The sequence below is a fragment of the Anthonomus grandis genome, chromosome 13 (genome assembly GCF_022605725.1).
Source record: "Anthonomus grandis grandis chromosome 13, icAntGran1.3, whole genome shotgun sequence".
Lineage (NCBI taxonomy): Eukaryota > Metazoa > Arthropoda > Insecta > Coleoptera > Curculionidae > Anthonomus > Anthonomus grandis.
Window position 1 is genome coordinate 14,157,769 of NC_065558.1, and position 25,071 is coordinate 14,182,839.

Sequence of the window (25,071 nt, forward strand, 5' to 3'; positions counted from 1 at the left end):
TTCTCATGATCTTTCTTCACTTTGGAAATACAGATACGTAATATACAATTAATTAGGTCTGATTCATACCCTAATAGCATTCTTATGGAAGCCGAGGTTACTGGTAATGGTCAAGATATTGTGACGATTACAATCTTGATTTAATTAAATTGATAAGAAATAAATTAATAAAATAATTTGATAGGATTTTAAGCCTTTGGCTCTGATGGTATCCCATCTGTTTTTCTTAAAAACAGGTTTGGTCATGATAATCTGGTTAGGAAGTTTGGCGGCCATGGGCCTTGGACTATGACTTTTTTGTCTGGTCGCACACATTTTCGTTTTAATAAAATTATTAATGATCAGTACATAATCAACAATAATGAACTTAGGTCAGTAGATACAGTTAAAGATTTAGGTGTTATTTTCGATGCAAAGCTACCTTTTTTACCGCACATTTTGAATATTACTAAAAGGAGCATTCATTTATATATCATAGTATTCAATTCATTCACTAGAAATACTGTATATCCTTCACCTTACTGTTTCAAATTAATGTATTGCTCTCTGGTTGGTTCTGTGCTTGAACATGTGTCCTTATAATGATTGTTACATTAAACGCATTAAGGCTGTACAGAAAAGATTTTTAAAGTCCCTTCCTTATAAAGCTGATGTTAATATTTTTTGTAGTTATTACATCGACTATAATCCTATATATGTATATTCAAATCAGACAGCAATTCTGATGTATTAACATTTTATAAGATCTTGAATGGCTTATATCATTGTCTTGCTATCTTCGAAGCAATTCCTTTTAACACTTGTCAATGAAGGGTTGAGCGCCCTTTACCTTTTCATTCAGCCAACTATGGGTTTTTTCTTTACTCACTAGGACTTTGCGTTTCTTTAATGGACCTAGCTTGGATCAATTTTCTAGCGGCTTATCAAAAATGGCCAATTTTAGATTTTATCCTACGTTCCTTGTACAGTGTTAAGTTTTTTAGCCTTGTTAATGATTATGTGTTAAGATTCAGGCTTTATCTTGATACATTTTTTAAAATAATTTTAGTGTTATTATTATTTTGATACTATCTAGTATTTTGTATTATCTAATATTACTTTCGAGTAGCTCTACAGTATGTTGAAATACTTAAAAGAATAAATAAATAAAAGTTTAAAAAACCGAAAAGTGTTTATTTTTCACAAAGAATAAAAAAAACTCCCTAGATAACACGAAAATCCTTATTATTGGCGTTTTGTTACCGTTGATTGTGCAAAGATTTTCTTTCTCGTTTTCGTTCTTCTTGGCAAATGTGGAGAAGCCTTTATTCTTTTGCCCTATGGGCGAATTAAATTTGCTTTAAAATCTTAAACTTAGTGACATCAGGTGTCGTTAAATTATTATTATTATTACATATTTAAATTTATTTTACTTATTTTTACTTTTTACTAATTAATGTTTAAGTTAATGAGTCGACAGTTCCACCAATAACTAATAGAATCATAATATATTTGAAATACATTTGAAGAATTGAAAAATCTAATACATTTCACCAGCGGTCTCTTGATCTTTTGATATTAAATTGCAATATATGCGTGTTGCCTGGATATCGATACTCAAACTCATTCCTACTTCCTACAGCCTCAGTAGTACATGCCAACTTGCAAAAAAAAGTTAGAACCTAACCAAAAACGTCAGCTTGTGTCAAATAAAAAAGTGAGGTTATAAATTTCAACAAATGGTGAAAGTATTCCCCATCACTTTTATAATAATTTTTTTCATTGATATTTCCAGCGTGGCAAGTAAATGAAATTATTGCATTGGACCATACGTCAATTGACCAAATCGAAATTTGTCAACAAACCGTTAATTCAAAGCAACGCACCCGGTGTATTTCACTTTTCGACTAGCAGTTTTCGGCCCCAAAAGTACGATCAGAAGAAGGATTGGGGTAAAAACAAGCAGCACAGAAAGATCAAGTTGAATCTGTATTTTGATACGATGGCTGATCCACAGAACGAACAGATTTTAGCACCTCTTCGGGCTAGTGTTAAAGAGCAAGTAAGTTTAGATACTTGTGGGTATAGGTTTAAGTGAAGAATATGTAACTTTGATACAGTTATAATTTTAAAGTAGTAATTATGTTATAATATAGAAGTTTGAAATAACAAAAGGCGAACCTATGGCTTTCAAAACTTTGACCTTTTTTAAATTGCATCTAGTCTTTCTGCAACATAATCTTGTATTATTCTAAGGTTTTCAAATGTTTTAAATCTCTATTTTAAAAATGTCCATTCAGGTGTTTATATATTTATTTATTTGCCAAACATTGTCTAACTGGAAATTCTTAAGAATAAGACAATATATGCTTAACAAATGGAAGGTAATTATAGAAAACCATTAAATTGACAAAAATTGACATCTTCGGTAGCTTAGGTAAACAGCATATTATAAAACTTAGAGAAGTCTACAAAAATTGATTTGACAGCCAAAATTTTAGGCTCACAACTTTAGAGTAAACTACAGGCAAGAGAGAATTAAATGGAGAGTTTATATATATAGAAATATTTAATGATTATAAGGTCATAATTATTGCTGTGTAAAATTTTAAACCATGAGCAAGCTTGGAGGGTATATTGCATCAATTTTGAAGTATAGATACTTCAAAAACCTTCTCTGCACATATTCTAGTCTGTCTATATGGACATTAGAGTTGGGGAACCACACCAGAGCTCCAAGTAATTTAGACTTAATTAGGCCATTATACATATTAACAAAAGACTGTCCAACCTTTTAAATTCCTTTATTGACCTGATTATGAAACCAAGACTTTTCAAGGAAGAGTCCTCATAGAGTCGAGATTTTCTAGGGGAGTATTACCTAACCTATAACTGTGCCTAATTTCATTGTGAATATTTGAGATGACATATTCTTGCACTTTTTAATGTTCAGAGGTATTTTATTTATTATACACCACTGTGCTAAAACATAAACATGTGCTAAAGACACTCAGACATAACGGTATCAGTGATATCATTGACATAATAAGTTAAATATAGACAAAATTAATGGGGCATGATTGCTTCCTTAAGGGGCACTACTCAGTTTGACTTAAACCTATTGAATTCAACAAACTGGGAACAATCTTTCAGATCTTAAATAAGTCTTCATAATTACAATTACACTTAACACTTATTCAACCAGTTAAAAAAATATGTGGTCGCTCTTTTTTACCTACTTTGTAATATAAATATTTTGCATTCAAACTGAGAGTGTAGTTGTAGTACTCCTGAAGGAAGTAAAAGGCACTACAAATTATTATTTTTTTTAATTCTTAATTTATAAGTATTTTCACCTAAGTCTATTACTTCTTGCAGTAGCTTGTTGTAAAGTTTGGCAGCATGATACTGAGGAATATTTGCAATCCATGGTATAGCATTCTAGAATTTTTTTAATGGTTTGTACTGTTTTGGTGCACAATGACAAATGGGGTATTTAAATCATCTTATCTCAGTAGTTTAGGTCCACTAATATTCTGCCTTCCTTTACACTGAAATGATCTGCTGAGCACCACTTGCATGTCCCTGAACCAGTAGAAAATAACTCAAATGGAATGAAATAGGGGAAACAAGACTGGTTTTACTTCTTTTGGTTAGATACACACAATGTCAAATCTCTTTAAAGAAAAACATTTTTGCTCTATAGGATCAATCTGCCCTAGTGAAAAATCTATGCCTTGTACTTGTTCAGTTATGTCAACTGCAAAGTTGGTGTAATGTTCCAATTCAGCCATTTTCAAAACCATCCACAAGTCTTAAGAAATCTTTCTACATGTCTTTATGCCATTGGACTCTTGTTAACACGTTAACTGCCGTGGGACATAAATGTGGTGTCTCATGTTACTTTCAATAATATCTGCGTGACATATCTGTGGTGTCTCAGAGGTAATTGTGTACTATAGCCGTGTGAGCCTTGATTGGCGTCTCAATCCTATATAAGTTATATGCAACTGAAAGAGCATGGCTGTAACTATCTGACACCAGTTTTGGTTTTGAATTTCAGATTTGAAAGTGGATCTTCATGGTTTCAAAAATAAGTCATTCATAAAATCAAAATGTACAGAAAATAAACATTTTTAGTGATTAAAATACAGCATAAAAGCAAGAAAGCTAAAAAAATAAATGAAATACATCCAAATTCAAACATTTAAAAATTATTTGGTACAGTTAAGTACCTGAATAAAGCGTCCAGATTCTCTTTGAAGCTTTTAATAATAATAATAATAATAAGCTTTATTTCCAACAGGTTACATATACCCAGTTACAGGAAAATCAATTAAATATATAAATGTACGAATGCATGAATTGTATTAGATTCATGCAACTAAACTATAAAAGAACTACAAAAGAATTGCTATATAATAAAAAAAAAAAAAAAAAGTAGTGAACTTGAGAAAATAAATAATAAAAAATCAACACTAAATTAGGATAAGAATCAAGAATTAATTTAAATCAAAAGACCAAAAAAAAAAAAAAAAAATTAGTAAATAAATGTATTCAAGCTAAAAACTAAATAACCAAAGACTAAATAACCTAGCCTCCCCCACCAACCATACGCAGGTGATTCAAGATAAGTGCCAAATCATCATGGTGAATGTCACAAGAATCAGCAATAGTGTTAAAGTTTTGACACATAAAGTGAATAGGACTCTGGTACAGAATGTTGGACCTGGCTGTGTCCAAGTTAAAAACTGGACACTGTCTGGATCCTAGGCGTGGTATATGAAAGCAAATCCTTTGCAAAAGGGATGGGCAGTCAATTTTATGGTTAAGTAAATTAAACAAGAATTTCACCGAATGCATCTCTCTCCTCTTCGCAAGTGACCGTTCAGTATATCTAGAGAGCAGCAGGTTATGGTCAAAACCCCTTGGAGGATAGACTCCATCATCCTTAAATGCCAAACATTTAAGGAATCGCCGTTGGACTGATTCTAATAGGTGAATGTGCTGGTTGTAAATGGGAGACCAAACGAGGGAGCAGTAGTCCAGCCTGGATCTAACAAATGCATAGTAGAGCGTTTTGGCAGTGGCAGTGTTCAAAAAAAGTTTGCAATTTCTAATAATAAAGCCTAGCATGCGAGTAGCTCTAGAAACAGTATCTTCGATGTGAGGGATAAAAGAAAATTTTTGGTCAAAGGTGACTCCAAGATCCTTGAAACAGGTAGACCTTGCCAGAGACTCTCCATTAACTGAGTAATTAAAGGTAATTGGACTTTTGATACGAAAGTAGCTGGCCACATTACACTTGGAAACATTAAGGTTAAGCCGATTCAAAGTGCACCAATGGTGTACAGCATTCATGTTCTCTTGCAGTAGACCACAATCTGCTATAGAGTCAATCCTATGGAAAAGCTTTAGGTCATCAGCATATGCTAACCGAGAGCAATTGAGGGTGGAGATCAAGTCATTAGCGAAAACGTTAAAGAGAAGGGGGCCCAAGTTCGAGCCCTGAGGAACTCCAGAGGTGGGTGAAAAACAAGCAGATCTAAAGCCTTCGACCACTACAAACTGAGAGCGGTCAACTAAATAGGAGTTAAGGAGCTTTATCAAGCGATCGGAGAATCCAAACTGGCGTTCAAGCTTATTTAATAGGATGAAGTGGTCAATCTGGTCAAAAGCCTTTTGAAAGTCTGTGTAGATAACATCGATTTGACTTCTATCGTTAAGTGCTTCGCACACAAACTGAGAGAAGAATGCTAGGTTTGTAGTACATGAGCGGCCAGAAACAAAGCCATGTTGATCGTTGGCCAGCATGGACTTAACCTTGGGAAAAATTAATTTATAGAGAGCCAACTCAAATAACTTTGAGAAATTGCACAGAATGGATATAGGGCGGTAATTCTCTATTGTTCCAGCATCGCCCTTTTTAAAGATAGGGCAAACTTTAGCTTGCTTCCAGATATTGGGAAAAATACCTGTGTTAAGGATCAGATTAAAAATGTGGAGCAGAGGGTCTGTAAGTGCAACAGAGCAGTCCTTAGCTAAAAAACTAGGAATTAGATCTGGGCCAGAGGTCATTTTGCTTTTGAGACACTTGCTCGCCATTATAATGTCGGTCGCCGCGAGCGCGACGACGTCTATGCAAGTTAAGGGAGGTTCAGAGACGACAGGATGATCGCTAGGAAGTGAGTTCGTGTATACACTCCTGAAATAATCTCCAAAAGCGGACACAATGCTGTCAGGCGTATTGTATGATTGGTTAGAAAGCTTCATTGAGCCGGGGATTTGAGTCTGATTACGTTTGCTTCGAATAAAAGACCAAAATTCACTCGGATCGGAGGTTATTTTGTTCTCAATACTATGGATGTACATTTTGTAGGCTTGTGCAGTTAGAGCTTTAATTGTCTTGCGCAGAGATCTAAATATCTCTAGATGTTGTTTAGACTTGGAAATCTTAAAATCACGAAATGCTCTTTCCTTTTTATATATATTACGAATTATGTCAGCCGAAAACCAGGGAGGGAAACGTCTTTTACGTTTTACCTTGAAGGGTACCGCTCTAGCGAAAGTGTTGTTCAGTATATCATAAAAAACATCACATGCGGAGTTGACGTCCTGCTGCACCATGATAGGCGACCAATCAGTATCTAGTAGCAGCTGATACAAAAGCGGAAAGTTAGCCTTTCTAAAATTAAATTCCTTTATTTCAGATTTATTAAGGGGTAGGTTATTGAGAGAGATAAGGCCTGCATGGAATTCAAATGACAAAGAAGGATGGTAGGTATCCTCCGGGACAAGAGATGCACCGCTGTTAAGTACAGAGATGTTAAAGCTTGCAAAGATTAAATCCAAACAGCGAAGATTGTTATTTACCACGTTATTGAATTGCTTATAGTTTAGGAAATCAAAAAAATTACTTAGAAGTTGACGTTTACTATTGGGAGATACCGAGTGTTCAATATAAGTGGGGACATTAAAGTCTCCCAGGATAATCACATGTTCAGAATAGATTGCATTAACCATGGAAAAGGCTTCGAGAAAGCGTTCTAATTGCACGGAGTCGATGGAAGGAGGAACGTACAATACAAAAATATACAGTATGAAATGATTAAATTTGACTTTACATCCTACCAGATCGATTTCCGGTATTTCTTGGCTGATCGCAGAGAGGTCGAGGGCTTCCGAGGAGAGGTGGTTCAGAATCCCCAGTAAAACACCACCACCCCTTGAAGCAGCAACAAGGTCAATTCTTCTATCAGAACGGTACATTACGTATGAGTTGGGAAGGATTTCACCATCAAGTATATCATTTTGGAGCCAAGTTTCTGTGATGGAAATAATATCATAGCCAGAAGTAGACGCAGCACTAAAGCAGGTATTGGTCTTGGAGCGCAGGCCGCGGGCGTTCTGGTAATAGCAAGAAACTAGATTTTTTAAGGAGGGGGAGGTGGTTGCCCTTGGTTTTTTGCCGCTATTGAGGGAATACCATTGATATACTTAATGAAGAGCTTTTGATAACAAATAACGCGTCAACGTCTGTTACCAACATCTTCCAATTTTCTAAGGTTGACGCTCTTCCAAAGCAACATTTTGCCTGGGTTGCTCAATATCAAGACCTAAGACACTGTTTATGATCTCCTGCTTGAACTTTGTGATGGATAGTTTTTCATTTGCTACTTCTTGATGCAAAATACATGTGCATTTACCAAAGTACTGCCAATAAGAAGCTCAATAGCAAGCTTACGGTACCACTTCACCCCTCTGTGTAATGAAGTAGTGTAAGACTTCATTTGATCTGAAAAAAAAAAACATGCTTTATTGCTACAACAAAGATCAATGTAGCTTTTATGTTTGTTGTAGTCAACAATCACAGCAGGTTTTTGGAATTCTTTATCATGGTTACTAACTCATCAGTGTGTTTTGTGGATACATAATTCGATTTGATTGAAGAGTGCCAACTAAGTGAGTGTTCCTGGCAAGTAGAGCATGTGCCAAAACCAAACTTGTATAATAATTATCTGTAAAAATAATACGTCGTTTGTCAAGTAAGTCATTTGCAAGAGTGAGTACTACTTTTTGTGATGAAGATTGGCCCTCTATTGTGGGAAGATCGGCCCTCGCCGATCTTCCCATAATAAATCAACATACTGTAAGTATATTGCTTTTCGATACACAGCTTATAAAGTTTTATTATGAACTTGTGCATTCGGAGGAAAAAGAAAAGATGCCTAATACATACGACTCTGCTTCACGATGAATGACAGGCTCAGGCAGGTGGAAGTGAGACGCAACATTTATTGCACACAGCCATTGATTTAAGTTTTAGGTGTTGAGGCCGCATGACCATACAAAGAGTCTCATAAAAAAATTACCAAAAAGTTTCTAATTAATTTTTTTTTTGTAAAACAAAATATTCATGAGTGTTCTAAAACACCACAATTAACTTTTGAAAGAAGAAAAAAAATTGGCCGAAGTCACTAATTTTTATTCGGCATTTCGGCAGTCAACATGTTAAAAAACATTGACTCATGTACTTGAATGCAATAATCTGACTGTCCCTTTTATACATCTGACTAATACATCCACTGCTATTTATCATATAATATTTGTCCTATGGGATATTTTGTGAAATATATATCTGATGTGGTTCTGTATATTAGTTTCAGTACAAATGGAGATGCAAATGCTGCTCTAATCTAGGTCTTTAAAATCTTATTGCCACAGTTCAATAATTAAAATAATTTATTACTTGATATGGATTGCAGTATAATTCTAGTTTTTAAAACCTCTTCAATAAAGTGAAGATTTTTTTATGAGTAATTTTATGAATGACATTAATGTATATATTTTTATGTATTAATGTATCTCATTTTATACACTTTAGTTGTTTTGATTTCTTTAAACAATTCCAAATCTTTTCTATATTTTTTTTCATACAAGTGTTTTGATAAACATAAAATATTTACCTAGTATAGATATAAACTAATAATAAAAAATTAATAAACTATAATTAATGATGTAAATGCTCCTTTCACTTTATTTCTTTGGAAATCCTCAATAATTTGTTTTATTATTCAATTAAAAGTATTATTTTTAATTGATTAGCCATTAAATCCTTAGAGAAGCAAATGTTTTTCCATGGGTAAATTTTCCTCCCTCTCTTCAAGGTTTATATTTATTTCATTCATAACATACTATCTCTTACAATAAACAGAATAAACTACTATTAAAACAGGCCAGGCTTAAAATAAAATAAAAGAAGTTACTGATTATAAATGGAATGTGCCTAAGTCCTTTCCAAACCAATAATATTCATTCAACAAAAAATAAAAGTAAGAGACATTATCTTCTATAGGTTGATCTTAAAATTATGTTAAAGAACAAACTATTTTGAATATTAAGTAAAGTTATATGCGATACAATGCAATGAACGGTATAATAATAAAAACCCTCTCCTTTTTTTTAGGGTGACTTAGTTCGTAAACTAAAGTCTGAAGGTGCACCAGACTTAGATGTTAAAAAGGCAGTGGCAGAACTTAAAGCTCGCAAAAAAATCCTAGAAGACAAAGAATTATCCCTGGCACCAACCTCCACTTTTGACAGATCCAAAATGGAAGATCTGCTTAAAAGGCGATTTTTCTTTGATCAATCTTTTGCCATATATGGTGGAATTACTGGCCAATTTGATTTCGGACCCATGGGGTGTGCTTTTAAAGCAAATTTACTTCAGGCCTGGAGGCAATTTTTTGTTTTGGAAGAGCAAATGTTGGAGGTGGACTGTTCGATTTTAACTCCTGAACCAGTTTTAAAGGCATCAGGTCATGTGGATAGATTTGCTGACCTTATGGTTAAGGATGTGAAAAGTGGAGAATGTTTTAGGTTGGATCACCTAATTAAAGCTCATTTAGAGAAAATTGCTGCTGATAAAAAAACTAGTGCAGAAGTGAGGGAGGAATGTAAAGAAATTGTTATTAAATTGGATGGAATGAATAAAGATGAAATGGCAGAAGTCATGAAAAAGTTTAATATGAAGAGCCCTTTGACTGGAAATGAGCTCACCGAACCTATAGAGTTTAATCTTATGTTTGGAACTTCTATTGGACCCTCTGGATTAGTTAAAGGATTTTTGCGTCCTGAAACTGCTCAAGGAATCTTTGTAAACTTCAAAAGGCTATTGGAATTCAACCAGGGAAAATTACCATTTGCAGCCGCCCAAATAGGAAATGCTTTTAGAAATGAAATCTCACCCAGATCTGGATTGATTAGAGTCAGGGAATTTACTATGGCGGAAATCGAACATTTTTGTGATCCCACTGATAAAAGCCATCCCAAGTTTGATAGGTAATATCTAATCACTTTTGGTTTACTTGTGTACAATAGTGCCTTTTTTAGAGTAAAAGATGTTGAACTTCTCCTGTATTCAGCTTGCAATCAAATGGATGGCAAGGCTGCAGAGATAAGAACCATAGGTGAAGCTGTAGGAACTGGCTTAGTGGCAAATGAGACTCTTGGCTATTTTATGGCAAGAATCCAGCAATTTATGGTGAAATGTGGAGTGGATCCCAAGAGGTTGAGGTTTAGGCAACATATGGGCAATGAAATGGCTCACTATGCCTGTGATTGTTGGGATGCAGAGTGCTTGACAAGTTATGTAAGTTTCTTTTTTTCTTGGTTTATTAATAATAATTATAAGAAAAGGCTTGGAATAATTAAAGGTTACTTATAAAAGAATTTTTTGCAAGGATATTATATTTTGAAGAATTATGTGATATTCTGTAACCCATTTAAATTAACTTTTATATCAAAATCATCCTAATAAGGTACCAAGCACAGAATAGCAGAATTTCAGAAAATGATGGCAGGGAAATTTTTTAAATTATAAAATAAATAAGTCTCCCTCCCTTTATAATTAAATTCATGTGGTTTTAATTACCTAATCTGTTTCAAACACAATGACCATGAACACAAAATGTTCATGGTCAGGGTTCTGAAAGAAAATTACATGGTAGGTGGGAAAATTATAGTTTTATTATTAATTGTAATTTAAATAGCAATATTGGTGGTATTCTAGTAATGTTCTAGTCTATTATCCAGCTTAAAGGCAGCAAAATACAAAAACCTATCTGGCACTCTTTCAATTCTACTCTTATGTATCTGGTAGAACCACACAAACAATTAATCCTCATTTAAGGACTGTCTGAAGTTACTGAGAGTTTCACGGAAAAAACGTCATAATATTTCATCCATACTTTTCAACAGATTTTCTTACTTTTCAATAGAATAATCACTGGCTTCCTTTTGAATTCTCAGTTATCAATATATTTTGGTTTTAATATCACATTTTAAAACTCTCTTGGGCATAAATTTTCTTAGCAAATATGAATAGAATTTATTTATTTCCATAAACATATGTATCAGAATTATCACTTTTTAAAAGATTTAGGCACAGCTACGGCAACTTCATTTGTCCTTTTCTTAATGATACCTTCATGCCAAAAAAAATAAAGTGCCAATTTCTGTTTGATATTACAGATTCTAAAATTATAAATAACAGCTTTCTACTATAAATAATAAAAAAATACTGTACCACAATGGGTAGTGAGTGTAAATTCTGTCTCATCCTCTCTAGTTAAATTTTGTTCCCTTGATTTTCATTTTTTTTTTAATTTCCATCTAGGTATTTTATTATCATTATATTATAGGTTAAAACATTTCAAAACTGTATCTTCTAAACTAAAACAATGTCGAACTGATTTTGGCTTTTAATTATATAGAATTGGGCAATAATAATTTGTAGACATTATTGTCAAGTCTTTCTTTCAAGTCAGTGGTGGTACTCTAATATATTTTCCAAAGTGAACATTATGGCAGTAGTCGTAATGATTGATTGTCTTATACATAATATATATTTCTATTTTTGTGACATTTTAAAATGCATTCAGTTCTACAGGGTTCCCATTTTATATTTTGTTTATTTTAAGAATATCCATGATTTCCTGCAGAATAGCAAGGATAGTAGATTTGTTAAAGGTTGTATAATTGACGTTCAGTTCACTTTGACTACACACGTACTGGTAAACGATAGTCCGCTAACTGCTGGCCGTTAACCCTTTCTATCCCGGGCCTTAATTTGCATGTTGGTCCCTCAATCCCAAAGGTTTTTCCATGCTTAGAGTCCCATTGCCTTATATATATACGTCGCATATAAATAAACAAATAAATGACCAAACAACGTTTTTTTAATGAGCTTTTTTTAACAAACTTATACGGTTTCTTTTCAAAAGTACTCAGAGAGCAGAAACAACTTAAAAAAATGTAACTAACTTTAAAAAAAATGTTATGTAAATTAACATTAAAAGTTTTCTTTTGTGTGGTACGCCTCAAAACGTGGCACTACACAAAGGCCGACTCCACATTTTGCACACATGTATCTCGATTCGCTTCTTTTTTTCTGGTCTTTTCTGTAGCTACAAACGACACATCGCTTCACTTTCTTATCAGGAACTGACTAGGAAAATGTCGCCCTTTGAGCCTTTGAGGATTCTTGGTTAAAGGGTTTATACTTCTGTTTTTTTCATGTTTATGTCTGAAACAAGATGAAAAAATAAGTGCACAATAAAAAAAAATTATTACAAACTTACCTATCAAAAAGTGCCCCTATAATGGTAAGTTGATAATCTGCAAGAGGCAGCTTTTCTGAAGATTGGGTCAAATAGAGTGCATGTGCGTTAAGAGGAGACAGATAAACCATGTGGAAAAATAGCTTTTTATACCATTTTGTGGTCTTTCTTACACATTCCGTGGAGCTCAACATCATATCTGATTGATCTATTGCACCCATATTTTCGTTGTAATTTATAACAACCGCTCGTTTTTGTATGGACTTTTTGGTCTTGAAATCTACTTTGTCTAACGTTACCATGCGATCTTCATGAAAAGTAGTCGGCATCATAACATCACGCCTATCCTTCCATTTCACGCAAAGCAGATTTTCGGCACACATCGAGATAGATTCGCCTTTAGATAATTTTTGAATTAAATTGGACATCTCTTTACGATTAGCACGGACTGTCCGGCAGGATTTAGTCTTATGTTTATGCAGGTATGTACACAAAGTAAGGCTAGTGTACCAGTTGTCTGTATACAGGTTATGGCCTTTATTCAAATATGGTTCCATAAGATTTGCTACTACTGAGCCTGATATTCCAAGATCTTGGAACAGAGTTATATCTGTCGATTTTCCAGTATAGACAGTAACACCTAATACATATCCTGTCTCGCAGTCACATATTAGAAAAAGTTTTATTCCAAAACGATGGCGTTTGGTCTTTATGTACTGTTTAAATCTCAAACGCCCCTTGAAAAGAACTAAGCTCTCGTCAATAGCAAGATTTTTAAGTGGAGTGAAGCACTTTTGGAACTGTGTTGTAATTTTATTGAGCACTGTTCGCAGTTTGTGAAAAGAATCACCTTCTTTTTGCTCAGCCTTATCTGAAAAGTGTAGCATGCCAAGGATTGCTTGGAAACGATTCCTTGACATTATTTCGGAAAACATTGGTGTATGAAGCAACTTATCAATTGACCAGTTTTCCTTTACTCTATTTTTTCCATGTGGTGAGGCTAGGAACATAACACCCAAAAACACGTAAAATTCGTTGATATTAGTTTCGCGCCATTTATTATTTTTATTTGCATAAACCTCGGAAGCATATTTGTTGGTTTCAGAGACAATAACCTCAACTATATCTGAGTCCATAAATAAAAGAAAATAACTTAAAGCATCTGACTTATTTTCTATGGAGTCCAAGTGTGCGCCGGTCTCTCTATCATCAAAATCCTTCACTACGGGATTTTCTTCGTCAGATAACTCATTATTGCTATTTTCGACCTCATCAAATATAACTTCATTGATCTCGTCAGCTTCATCCGAATCGGGATAATACTCACTGCCACTAGAGACATATGGCTCTTCATCGGAGTCTAACATCTCCAACATATCGTCATATTCCTGTTTTGATAGCCCACAAAAGTCTCCACACTCATCATACCTTTTACGCTTAGAACCACGTGCTTTACTCATATTACGGGCGCGATTGCGACTGTTGTGCCCAAAATTATTTTTAAAACTGAATTCTCAACACGTGAAATCGTTCAACCGACCTGCAGCTTCACCTTCGAACTATGCATGTAACAGCGTTGCCACCAGTGATAAAATATAGCATATCTAAAATAAGTGAACAAATATATACAGCATGACCTGTGTTAGGTGCCAACATTTTGCGGCTTTGGGAACAATAAGCTAACATTTTCGGACATTTCTACGGCATTGGGACACCAATGGGTCTAAAATTTTATAAGCAACGCATATTTTCGGCTTTGGTAAATTGAGACCATAACACCTTGAACGTATATACGGCGGCTGGGACTACAGACCCACTTTTTAAAAAACATATAATATATGCAGCGTTGGGACAGAAACGGTTAATTGCTGCGTTCGCCCGCTGATATTGGACTGCCAGCATAATTTTAGACTCGGCTAACATTTACTGTCAATTTATTTGTTGTATCGAAGAAAATGCCCAAGAAAGCATGACGATTATCAAATACTTTATTGATATTTACCATAAGCGTAAATATTTATGATATTGAATTTAAGAGAGTCATACAAAGAGAAGTTGCCAAATGTCTGTTAAATAAATCTCTACATATATATGTAGTAAATATCTGCCAAATAAATGTTACTAACATTCTGTCCTGTGGAATAATGGCTTTTCACATTACCATATACTTGGTAATATGCAGTTTAACTAAATTAAGCAAAAACTAGAAACGTTCGTGGCTCACATTCAAATAATTTCTTGAGTTACTTTAACTTACAACTACTATTTTACCCCAAAGTTTTTTCTTTTCTTGTTGTTATGGAGCTTTAAGGGGATATGGCCACGTTCGAGAGCATAACATGATATCTAGATTTACAATTTCTTTCCAATAAAACACAAACTACTGAAAGAAATTGTATCATGGTTTTTGTTGTTTTTATATTGAAGTGTAAATTGTGTTTTTTCTGTGTTAATCAATAAACGCACTACAGCTTGTTTTAAACAGCACTTTTTGCCAAACAAGTTCAACTGGTTCCGGGTGTAGTTCTTTGAATTCATATTCCCCTGTGGAAAAGAACATTTACAGTATTTTATGGCATATTGTCTATGACCTGTCGGAGGGATTTGTTTAAATATTAAGTTGTTTTCGTATTATAGACTTTTTTAGAGAAAATACTACATTTATGATTTTGTTGACGTAAATTATAATTAGACAAGATCTAATCAACATTTTCAGAAAATTGTTCGATGGGCTTTAAAGGATTGTTTTATGAAAGTTTTTGTGTAAAAATTATGGAAGATACGGCTGAAACCGTTTTAAAAATGTGCGTTTCAAGAAAAACGCTCAATGTTACATCATATACTATCATTTGGCAATTCCAGACCGATATATTCTTTTCTATACGCCAAAGACGACTTCCTCGCATTTTTTACTGCATCACTCCTACTCACTCACGCCTACTATCTGCACTTTGGACTCGCTGTGCATCAGTTGCCTCATAGTAATCAGAGATTACTGTGAGACCGATGACATCATCTGCATTAGGCTTTTGGATCCTCCGTTAAAATTGCATACACCCTTGTTCGTTGCTACGTCGACAATGGTTTTATTGCTTAAGTGAGTTTTCGGAGCGAGAGCCCAAATAATTGCGTTGAAACACTCATTCAGGTTTTGAGTAAAACCGCCGATGCACCTATTCAATAATTCTTCTCTCCATAAATCTTTCAGATTTAATAGCTTGGTATAACATCATTTGGAAGCGCAGGTAATGTAAACTTGTATTTGTGCTTGTAAGTTTTCAGGGTCTTTGTCGCCTTAGTGCGTTGATACGAGCACCAAGATTCAGCTCCATAGGGACAAAATTCGTGTCGAGGTTTTCTGTTAGTGGTTATTTTATTGTAAAGAGTTCCCTAGATGCTTTTCCTTATATCTTTTACCGAATTAGAATGTCGAATCGCTAGACCATATTACACAGACAGTTTGTCGCTTAATTTTCCTGTAAATTTACTACGTCCACTGAACCCTTTGTTATTTTTAACTTAAGTTTTGATTAAGTTCTTCCCATTAGTTTTGAAATGTGCCCAATGCATTATTTTTTACAAGCTTCAACATTTTCGTACGATTGACAATAGAGAAGACCCTTGAAGGTTTTACTATCTCCATCTCCTATATCATTTTTGTACTTGAGATCGTTTTTTTCAACGACAGGGTCCACTTCTATTTTACCAGCTGAGCCTTCATGACTACTTGAGCATTTATCAGAATGCGTCTCTGGCCATTTAGCATACTCCACTGTATCAGATTTCGATTTCCAAAATTCACATGTTTTGCAGAATTTTGATTCGACAACAACGTCCAGAACTCTGTGAACCAACAAACCTTCATTTTGTCCTTTATTATTACATATTTTCTTTTCAGTAGCAGCAGCATTTTTCATAGAAAATTCCCTCTTTATACTCGTGGCAGTAGAAAGCACATGGTTCATTTTTTCATAAAATTAATGAAAAGTCGCAGTACTCCCATCAAAGCAGAAAATCTTCCCATTTCTTTTAAGCCAATTATATAGAATATCGTATGCATGATTTTTGATTTGTGGAATGGCATTTATAATATACACGGGGCATTTTTTGCATTTTACAGCAAATTTATAACCAAGCTCGCGTTTTGATTGCTCAAAAAATTTCAAAGATTGACCACAAATTTTGCAAATGACAATTTGCGATAATGCTGTTAATACTGTAATAAAATCGATAAAGCGATATCCAAAACTTGAATAGACATTTATCTAGTGCTGACAAAGATTAAAGATTTAAGCTACTAAAGCTAACATGGCTTCTAGTTAAAAAAAAATTAATTGTTTGAATTTGCTTATAAATTTGTACTTTTATTAATTTCTGGAGTGTAAGCAAACATTTAAGGAACAAATAATAAAAAACGATTTTTTAAAAGTCCAAAGGTGGCGTAACCCCTTAAGACCAAAAGTCGGCTCTATAGTACTCGTTTATATCGAGCTAATAGAATTTTTTAGCATCATACCATTTAGATAATTCTTATTGCTATAGTAATGCTAAGTTTATCTTCAATCTATAATTAATTTCTCTATTTCGATAATAACTTGGAATTAGGAACAAAATAATACAATTATTGTACCTCTTAATACTCCCACACCTATTTATATTTCTACAAACACTTTACAATTATTGTATTTCTCCTTTAGGGTTGGATCGAATGTGTAGGTTGCGCAGACCGTTCAGCATATGATTTAACGCAACACACCCAAGCTACGGGAGTACGATTGGCTGCTGAAAAAAAATTAGATCAACCGAGAACTGTTGACGTAGTCGAGGCTGCTCCTAATAAGGGAACTTTAGGCAAGGCATTTAAAAAAGATGCTAAAATCATTACTGATGCTTTGGCCAATTTAAGTTTGAGTGACATTGAGGTATTGGAGAAGGGCTTGGAAGGCAGTGGGTAAGAAATTTTCATAGCAAGTTAGTCTACAATAGATTGATGTTTTAGTTTACGGGTACACTATAAAATAAAGCTTTTGTCTTCTTTCAAAAAAAAACTATAGTTATTTATTAAGTCGTTATCAAGGCCTTTATATGGACCTTAACTCTTGTATAATACATTCTGTGATTTTGTTTTATTAGTAGTTACGAGTTGAGCGTTGGGGAGCAAAAGTTCACCCTAACAAAAGACCATATTAGTGTCAAACGTTACCAGAAAACCGAGCATGTGGAAGAAATTATTCCAAGTGTCATTGAACCATCATTTGGTAAATATTTAACTTTTATACAAATTTTTGGCATGAAAATATGTTTATTTAGGGGTCGGAAGAGTAATGTATGCGATATTCGAACATAACTTTAAACAGCGAGAAAACGACGAGCAGAGAACTTATTTATCACTTCCGGCCATTGTTGCTCCATTGAAGTGCAGTGTTTTACCTCTTAGTGCTAATGCAGAGTTTATACCTTTTATCAAACAATTATGTAAGAATCTTGATGCCTTGATATAACCAAATTTTAAACATATGTTCTTTTTTAGCCAACGATTTAACGAAAGTGGATGTTTCACACAAAGTAGACGATAGTTCCGGTTCAATCGGGCGAAGATATGCGCGTACAGACGAAATCGCTATTCCCTATGGAATCACTATTGACTTCGATACATTGAAGGAGCCACACAGTGTTTCTTTAAGAGAGAGGGACTCTATGACCCAAGTTAGAATACCAGTGAGTGCTTTTTTTTTTACGAGTAAGAATGTGTTTAAAATGGTTTTTTATTTTTTCAGTTGAGTGATATAGCAACGGTAGTTCATAATTTGGCTTATAGTAAACAGTCCTGGAACGACATTGAAAGTAAATATCCAAAATTTGAGCAGCAGGAGACCAAAAACTAAAAGTTTTTTAATAATATTTAAGGATTAAAAAGTGCATTTTTTTTATAATATTGTTTATAGCTTTGTATTGGTCTTTTGAAGTTTTATTTAATAAATTATTGATTTTTAAAATTCAAATTGACTTTTATTTAAAAAAATTATATATCGTCTCTGAAATCTAAATCTATTATACGATTTGAAAGATAAGGTTTAAAAGCACAAAACATTGCAAAAAACACACAATTAATATACTTATATGCTTTTATATAATTACAGGGTGTAACAAGGGATGACCTCAATTTTAAGGGGTGATTCCTTGTATTTTTGTAAGTAAAAAAGTTCGTATAAACGAATGTCCGGAGACGCTTTATTTTGAATATACAGGGTGTTAAATTCTTTTTAGTCGACTTTTTGTTAATATCTGAAAAACGTTTTTTTAATTGCTTTGTTTGATACACATGAAAAATGGTGATGTATACACAAAACAAATAAATTTCAATCAGCTTTTACAACACCATTGCAATTATTATTTAAGATTTAAATACCAAAAGTAGGATCTTATTAATTAGTATATTAAAAGTTTTTTTTCAGTTTTTAACACATTAGGCGCCATGCACATTTTTAATATCTACCTTATCGGAGCACCATAATATTCTATGAACAGACACGGGTGTCTGTCCTGGCCTTCCAATTAAACTTCACTAAACCAGGCCAAAACGGACGTCAATATTCAGAATAAAGTGGCTACCTTAACTTTTTTTAAACATTATATTTTTTATTTACGCCAGATTTTTTTTTTAATTGTTTATTAATAATAATAGGTAATTTATTTTTGTATCCCATAACTTGCTTTTCGTCAATTTTCACAAAAACGGTGATATTTACCATTTACCGACTTTTACTAAGAGCACCTTTTTTATGTAAAAAGCATAGGAACATCATAATCTAATGCCCAAACGGGCAGAAATTAAAGTCTTAAAGAAATGGGCCTAAATTTACCAAATACCCCCCTGATTCTGAAGCCCCTGGTAAATTTTTTTTTATTTAGTAGGTTCAAACGAATAAACGTACTAACTATAATTTAACTCCCAAAATTGGTTGAGTTAGCTAAAGTAGTTCCGGAGCTATTAAAAAAAAACTAGTTTTTAAAAGTTATTTTCAAAGAGCTCTCGCTCACTGAGGAAGCGTTTCCGGACCCATGTTTATAAAAACTTTTGTTTTTCTTTTGACGTTTTCTATCTGCCCTAGAAGTTTGTAATATGATGAACGGAACACCCTGTATAATACAGATAAATTAAATTGAGCTCTGGTTTTATAAATGTGAATTTATGAAATCAGAGTTTGAAAACATTAAACTTACATTGTATTTGATTGTTAAGGATTTTATATATAGTTAGTAGAGCTGCCATAAATTATTGTCTTCAGTTTTATATACATAATGGCGTAACAGAGATTTTAAATTGCTTAGGGACTAGATCTGTTTTCAAAATAAGATTAATAATATGAATTAGGGAGCTCAGGCGGTACTCGTGAAATTGTTTAACAATTTTAGTGGTTAAACTAATTCAGGAATGCAGTTATTTTATATGTTCAATTATTTCATTTTTGTTTGTTGGTGTTGAAACATTGAAAAGAAGGGGCTTTCTGCAAATTGAAACGGGTTTGCCAAATGTTTAATTTTTTAAGAGATTTCATTACCTACGAGCTCTGTCTCGGTGAAGTTGGCCCAACTATTAAAACTACGTTTGTTTATGAAATTTGTCATATTAGCCGAAATTTATTAAAAACTAAAATGTACTTCTGATAATATTCGATATTTTTATTTAATATTAGCCTAAAATGCGACATATTTTGTAACAGAGAAAAAATATCTTCAAAAAATTTAAAAAACTGCCGATTAAGGTATAATTAATAATAAAAATCAACGAAACCAAATAGCAGCAAATCAGCACGGCGTTACATCGACTTTTCGACTGATTACTGCTTTTATACGTCTTGACATAGGGTCAACTAATGTCAACTAATGTTTGGCAGTCATCTGGTGTAAAACTGTTCCAAATTTCTTGGAGATTCGGAACGGTTCTTGCGGGATTCGATCTAAGCTGTTTCGGCATGAAATGCCACAAGGTTTGAATCGGCGATAGGTCTGGACTACTCGACGTCCATTTTAAAGCTGAAATAATGTTTTCTAACATTTGGGGTATTTTGAAGTTCATTAATGTAATTCTCAGCATTCATTATACCTTCGACAAAGTGTAAGTTTCTTATTTCACTTGCTGACATGGCCCTTCATAACAAAAACCAGAAACTTAACTTTTTTTAAGATACTCATTCTGAAACACTTCTTCTTTAGTTTTTATAGCGCGATTCCTATTATCACTCACGCATACCTACTTCAGACCTGGCTTCATCACTCCAAATAATGGAGTTCCATTGGTTCGAAGACCGTAATTTGTGTTCTTTAGCGCACTCTTTTGTGGTTGTCTAATTAATAACACAATATTTTCAATTCATTTTAATTTTCATGCCCATTTCCATTTTAAGGCTCTTAAATTGGTGTTGCAATATCGTGGTCGGCTTTCAATTCTGGGTTTTTGAGCAGTAGATCCTGTTGATTTTTACAATTTAATATTATTTCGAGTTGTACACCTGGATTTGTTAATACTGTCAGCGATTTGGGAATTTTTTGCTTTTTGGGAAGCTTTGTTATTAACAACACCATGCATTGGTGTTGGTAATAACAAAGTTGATTTAAATGTCAAAATCGGCTTCTTAGCAATTTAAAATGTTATCATTTATTTTATCGAAGCGCATAAACGCACCATTCAACTTAGGTAAGATGTTTTCATCACGTATTTTGTAAGACAGAAGTCATTTTCCAAAGAAAATACTTTTGAAATAAAAACGCTTGAAAAATATCTGCGTCGGTTTTGTTCTCTTGCGATAAACATTTAAAGATACCAAAAATTATATATTTGAAATAAAATTTTAATTAGCCCTTAAATAAATGCCGAAATATCATGTTTTGGGGGTGGAGCCAACTTCACTGAGACTGGGCTCGTATATTTGTGAAGTATTTATTTGCTTTCACAGATATATCAGCCATTTTTTTGCTTTCACAGATCTTAACATTTTTTCATGCCACAAGCAAACTATAGTGTATTTGTTAGTTTTTAGCTTCCTTTACTAAATTGAATTTTTTTTCAGTATCTATGTAAATTTTTATTTAATTTCTTTTTATAATATTCCTTCTTTGTATATTAATTACATTATTTAGTTGATTTCTATAATCTTTGAACTCTAGTATTTTAGTCACTGATGATTTAAACGTTAGTGCCTTTTTTAACCTGTATCGATTTTCTATAGATCTTATATAATACATTTGGTAACCATTGTTTCAGTTTGTTAGTTATTAATTTTTTCGGATTTGGTTCAGACTTTCTTATAATTGCATTTAAATTAGATAAAAGATTATTTATGGTTGATTAAAGTTCAAGGTGTGGTTCCAATTTATTTCAGACGCATATTGCCTCACTTTATTTATGAACTGATCTAGGGATAGGTCATGGATTTAACTTTCTTGAGTCAATAGGATAATTTAACATAGGAGGCAAATGGTCTGTTATATCTTGTTCTTAAACAAAATAATAGGTATGTTTACATTTTTATGTAATGGGGGTCAATAGTAAACACTCAAAATAAGGTTTTTCTATGCAATAAAAAACTTAAATTTAACACTTTATTGTAAAAATAAACATATCATCCTAATTTTATGCTTAACGCTAATAATTCATATGAGAATAATAATCCTGAAACACTTGCACATACAATTCTTTCTCAGACTGACTCATCTCACTGATAATTCCATCATTGATCTCAGTAATCAAATATGTTTTATTTCCAACATGCACAGTTGGGATGCTGTCATCTTCATCCTCATCACTATCCATCATCTCCACCTCATCCATGGCAGCTTTAACTTCATTAAATTCTTCAGCGTCTGAGTCAGAATCATTCTGACCCAGTCCTTTAACTGCATTGGTTGTTTGATTACTTCCACCTTTTTTCTCATGCATTAGTAACACACTCATAATATCATCATTATTGCTCTTAGATTGAGATGGAGCATCTTCATCCTGGTCTTCATTTTTACCTGTTTCATCTTGAGGGATATTAGTGATAACTGTAGACTCAGTCATCCATATTGGTGCTTCTTTATGGGCTACTGGTGCCACACTTGTTTCCTCACCAATGGTGATATCCACCCGAGCTTCCTCAACAGCAAATCCAGCATTCCTGGTAGCCTCCCCAGACCATTCCTGTGATGTGATATTAGGGTTCTTCTTATCTAATCCTCTGATGGTGCTGATGTCCACTGGTTCAGGCTCTAGGACTTCTGGAGCCAATTTAATACCCTCCACTTCACGCAACAGTATATATAGAGGTTCTAGTTGTTCATTAAACTTTGCTAGAAGAAGTCTGGAGTCTTTTTTTGGAAGTGCAGAGGAGTCTTCTTCTACTACCTCACGGCAATACGTGCAACGAAATTCACCAGTGAGAAAGTCAAATAGTTGATCAGCTTCAAGATCTGTAAATGTTTTTAAACATGCAAGACATTTAAAGCTTGCCCTGCTAGTGGCATCTCTCTCCTCTGTTTCGAGCCTCTTCCTCATCAAATCCAGTTTATACTTAACTACATTCACAAAACTTTTATAGTTGATAAAGTAGTAATTGACTTTCTGTGACTTGCCATCAGCACCAGTTTCCATTCGAAGTCGAACTTGGATAAATTTATCATTTTTTAGCAATGCGATTCGAGCCCTAAGCATTTTTCTTTCGAATTTTAGGAGTTCGCAAATGTCATCCTCTTTCATGCAAGGATTACGGACCAGCATATCTACAATCAGGGCATCCTCAATAGTGTAAAAGCCTCGTACTACCAATCGGGCCAGTTGCTTTAAGCTGCTGGGCACTTCGGTTACCAGGCGTTCTTCCGTCATGTTTTTATTTATATTAGAACATCGTTTTAATATGTAATGTAATATATTTAAATATTGCTGAAAGTATATTTAAGTTGATTTGGGTATTGTTTATGTTTTTAAATTTTTGTTTAAGTTAGGTTAAGGCCGTGGCAGATAAGTGACAGTTGACAGCCTCATGCCAATATTGACATATAGGTCTTTAGTAGAGATGGGCGTTAAGCCCCACACACAGAGTGGAAAGGTTATCGCGATCAAATTAGCCTTTGTCATATGTTTTCAGACTATTTAATAACTCCTAGCTACCTTAAAATAAAACACTTTTCAGATGAATTCAAATTCCTATTACGGAATAACCGTAACACCCATATACTGTAATAATAATAAAATTACCCTATCTGTGGAGTACCTCAATATTCAGTGTTAGGACCACTATTATTTTTGCTGTATGTAAATTCATTGAGACTGCAGGGCAAAGTAGTTCAGTTTGCTGATGATAACACTATACCGTAGAGTCATAAAGATTCTGATTACAGTAAAGCTGAGGTTTTCGAGGATCTTAAGATTTTATCAGGGCGGTGTGCTTCAAACAAGCTCGTGTTTAATGTGAATAAGACCTTTATTATGGGATTTAGATATGATGTTCAGGGCGTGACGTTTAGTGAAGAGTCCTCCTTGCAAAACAAAGAAAACAGAAAACTGCAAGTTCTTTGGTAACTGGTATTACCATTGGTGGTTGCCTTCGATTGAAAGATCATATTCTAAATCTTGCATCAAAATTATCCTCTAGATGTTTTGCAGTAAAATTGGTAAGACATAAGCTGGGATGACTAGTTGCACGTTCAGTATACTTTTCTCTGGCCTATGTTCTTACTATTATTAATTTTATGGACTTCGCTAGATTGCAATAAAAGCGTAGTGTTAGCTTATAGTTGTTGCGTTAGTTTAGTTTGTAGTTAGTTGATTTTTTTAGGAAAATTCAAATAAAAAGTTTGTATGCTTTTATAATTGCTTTTGCTGCTTTGAACTGATTGAGAAAGCGTATTAGGAGCAACCTTAGTAATCTAAATATATACTGCAAAGAAATACTTTGTACTTCTTTTTTCAACTGACAGTCTGTAAAAGACAACTAACATATAATTATGTTCACATTTGTTCGTTGGATAATAGGCATTTTCTGAATTAAAGGCATTTTAAATATTCCTTTAAAATTAATTATAGAAATCCGTCATAGTTACCACATATAATGTGTTCATCCTATTTTTGTAAATTTTAACTTTTAATATCACCTTTACTATGTAATGCTGTTTTTGTTTTTACCTTTTACCTTATAGTCATCTTTCCTTTCATTCTGTCAAATGCCTGATTGATTCTGCCAACCAACTCTCCTCCATCGTTCTTATCTTTTTTGTGTAAATTTAAACTCAAAGTTAAATTGAAAAAACTTTTATTACAACATTAACATTGTATACATATAAAATATTTTTTTAATAATATAAAAATAATTTTAATATTAAGGGTAATGCGGATTGAACAGCGATTATCCGAAACCGATAACACAAACGAACTAAAAAGCTCGTATGTGGTGTTTAGCCCATTAAAGCATACTAAAACTAATATAAGTATTTA

General features: G+C 33.5%; 2 protein-coding genes across 3 annotated transcripts; one reads left to right on the forward strand and one right to left on the reverse strand.

Annotated features, from left to right (window-relative positions):
* The first annotated feature begins 1,695 nt into the window (after positions 1–1,695).
* LOC126743847 (glycine--tRNA ligase) lies at positions 1,696–18,601 on the forward strand. 2 transcript variants are annotated; one of them, XM_050451080.1, is made up of 8 exons: positions 1,696–2,041; positions 9,446–10,320; positions 10,372–10,630; positions 17,297–17,550; positions 17,736–17,857; positions 17,910–18,074; positions 18,130–18,317; positions 18,377–18,601. In XM_050451080.1, the coding sequence occupies exons 1-8, from the start codon at positions 1,787–1,789 to the stop codon at positions 18,482–18,484; spliced, it is 2,226 nt and encodes a 741-aa protein (XP_050307037.1). In that variant the 5' UTR covers positions 1,696–1,786; the 3' UTR covers positions 18,485–18,601. The 2 variants fall into 2 exon arrangements, with proteins under 2 accessions (XP_050307037.1, XP_050307036.1); XM_050451079.1 differs by having other exon boundaries at positions 1,697–2,041; positions 17,733–17,857.
* A 3,587-nt stretch (positions 18,602–22,188) lies between these two features.
* On the reverse strand, positions 22,189–23,600 carry LOC126743718 (general transcription factor IIE subunit 1). Its single transcript, XM_050450932.1, has one exon. It carries the CDS (start codon positions 23,461–23,463, stop codon positions 22,246–22,248), a length of 1,218 nt encoding a protein of 405 aa, XP_050306889.1. The 5' UTR covers positions 23,464–23,600; the 3' UTR covers positions 22,189–22,245.
* Positions 23,601–25,071: the final 1,471 nt, after the last annotated feature.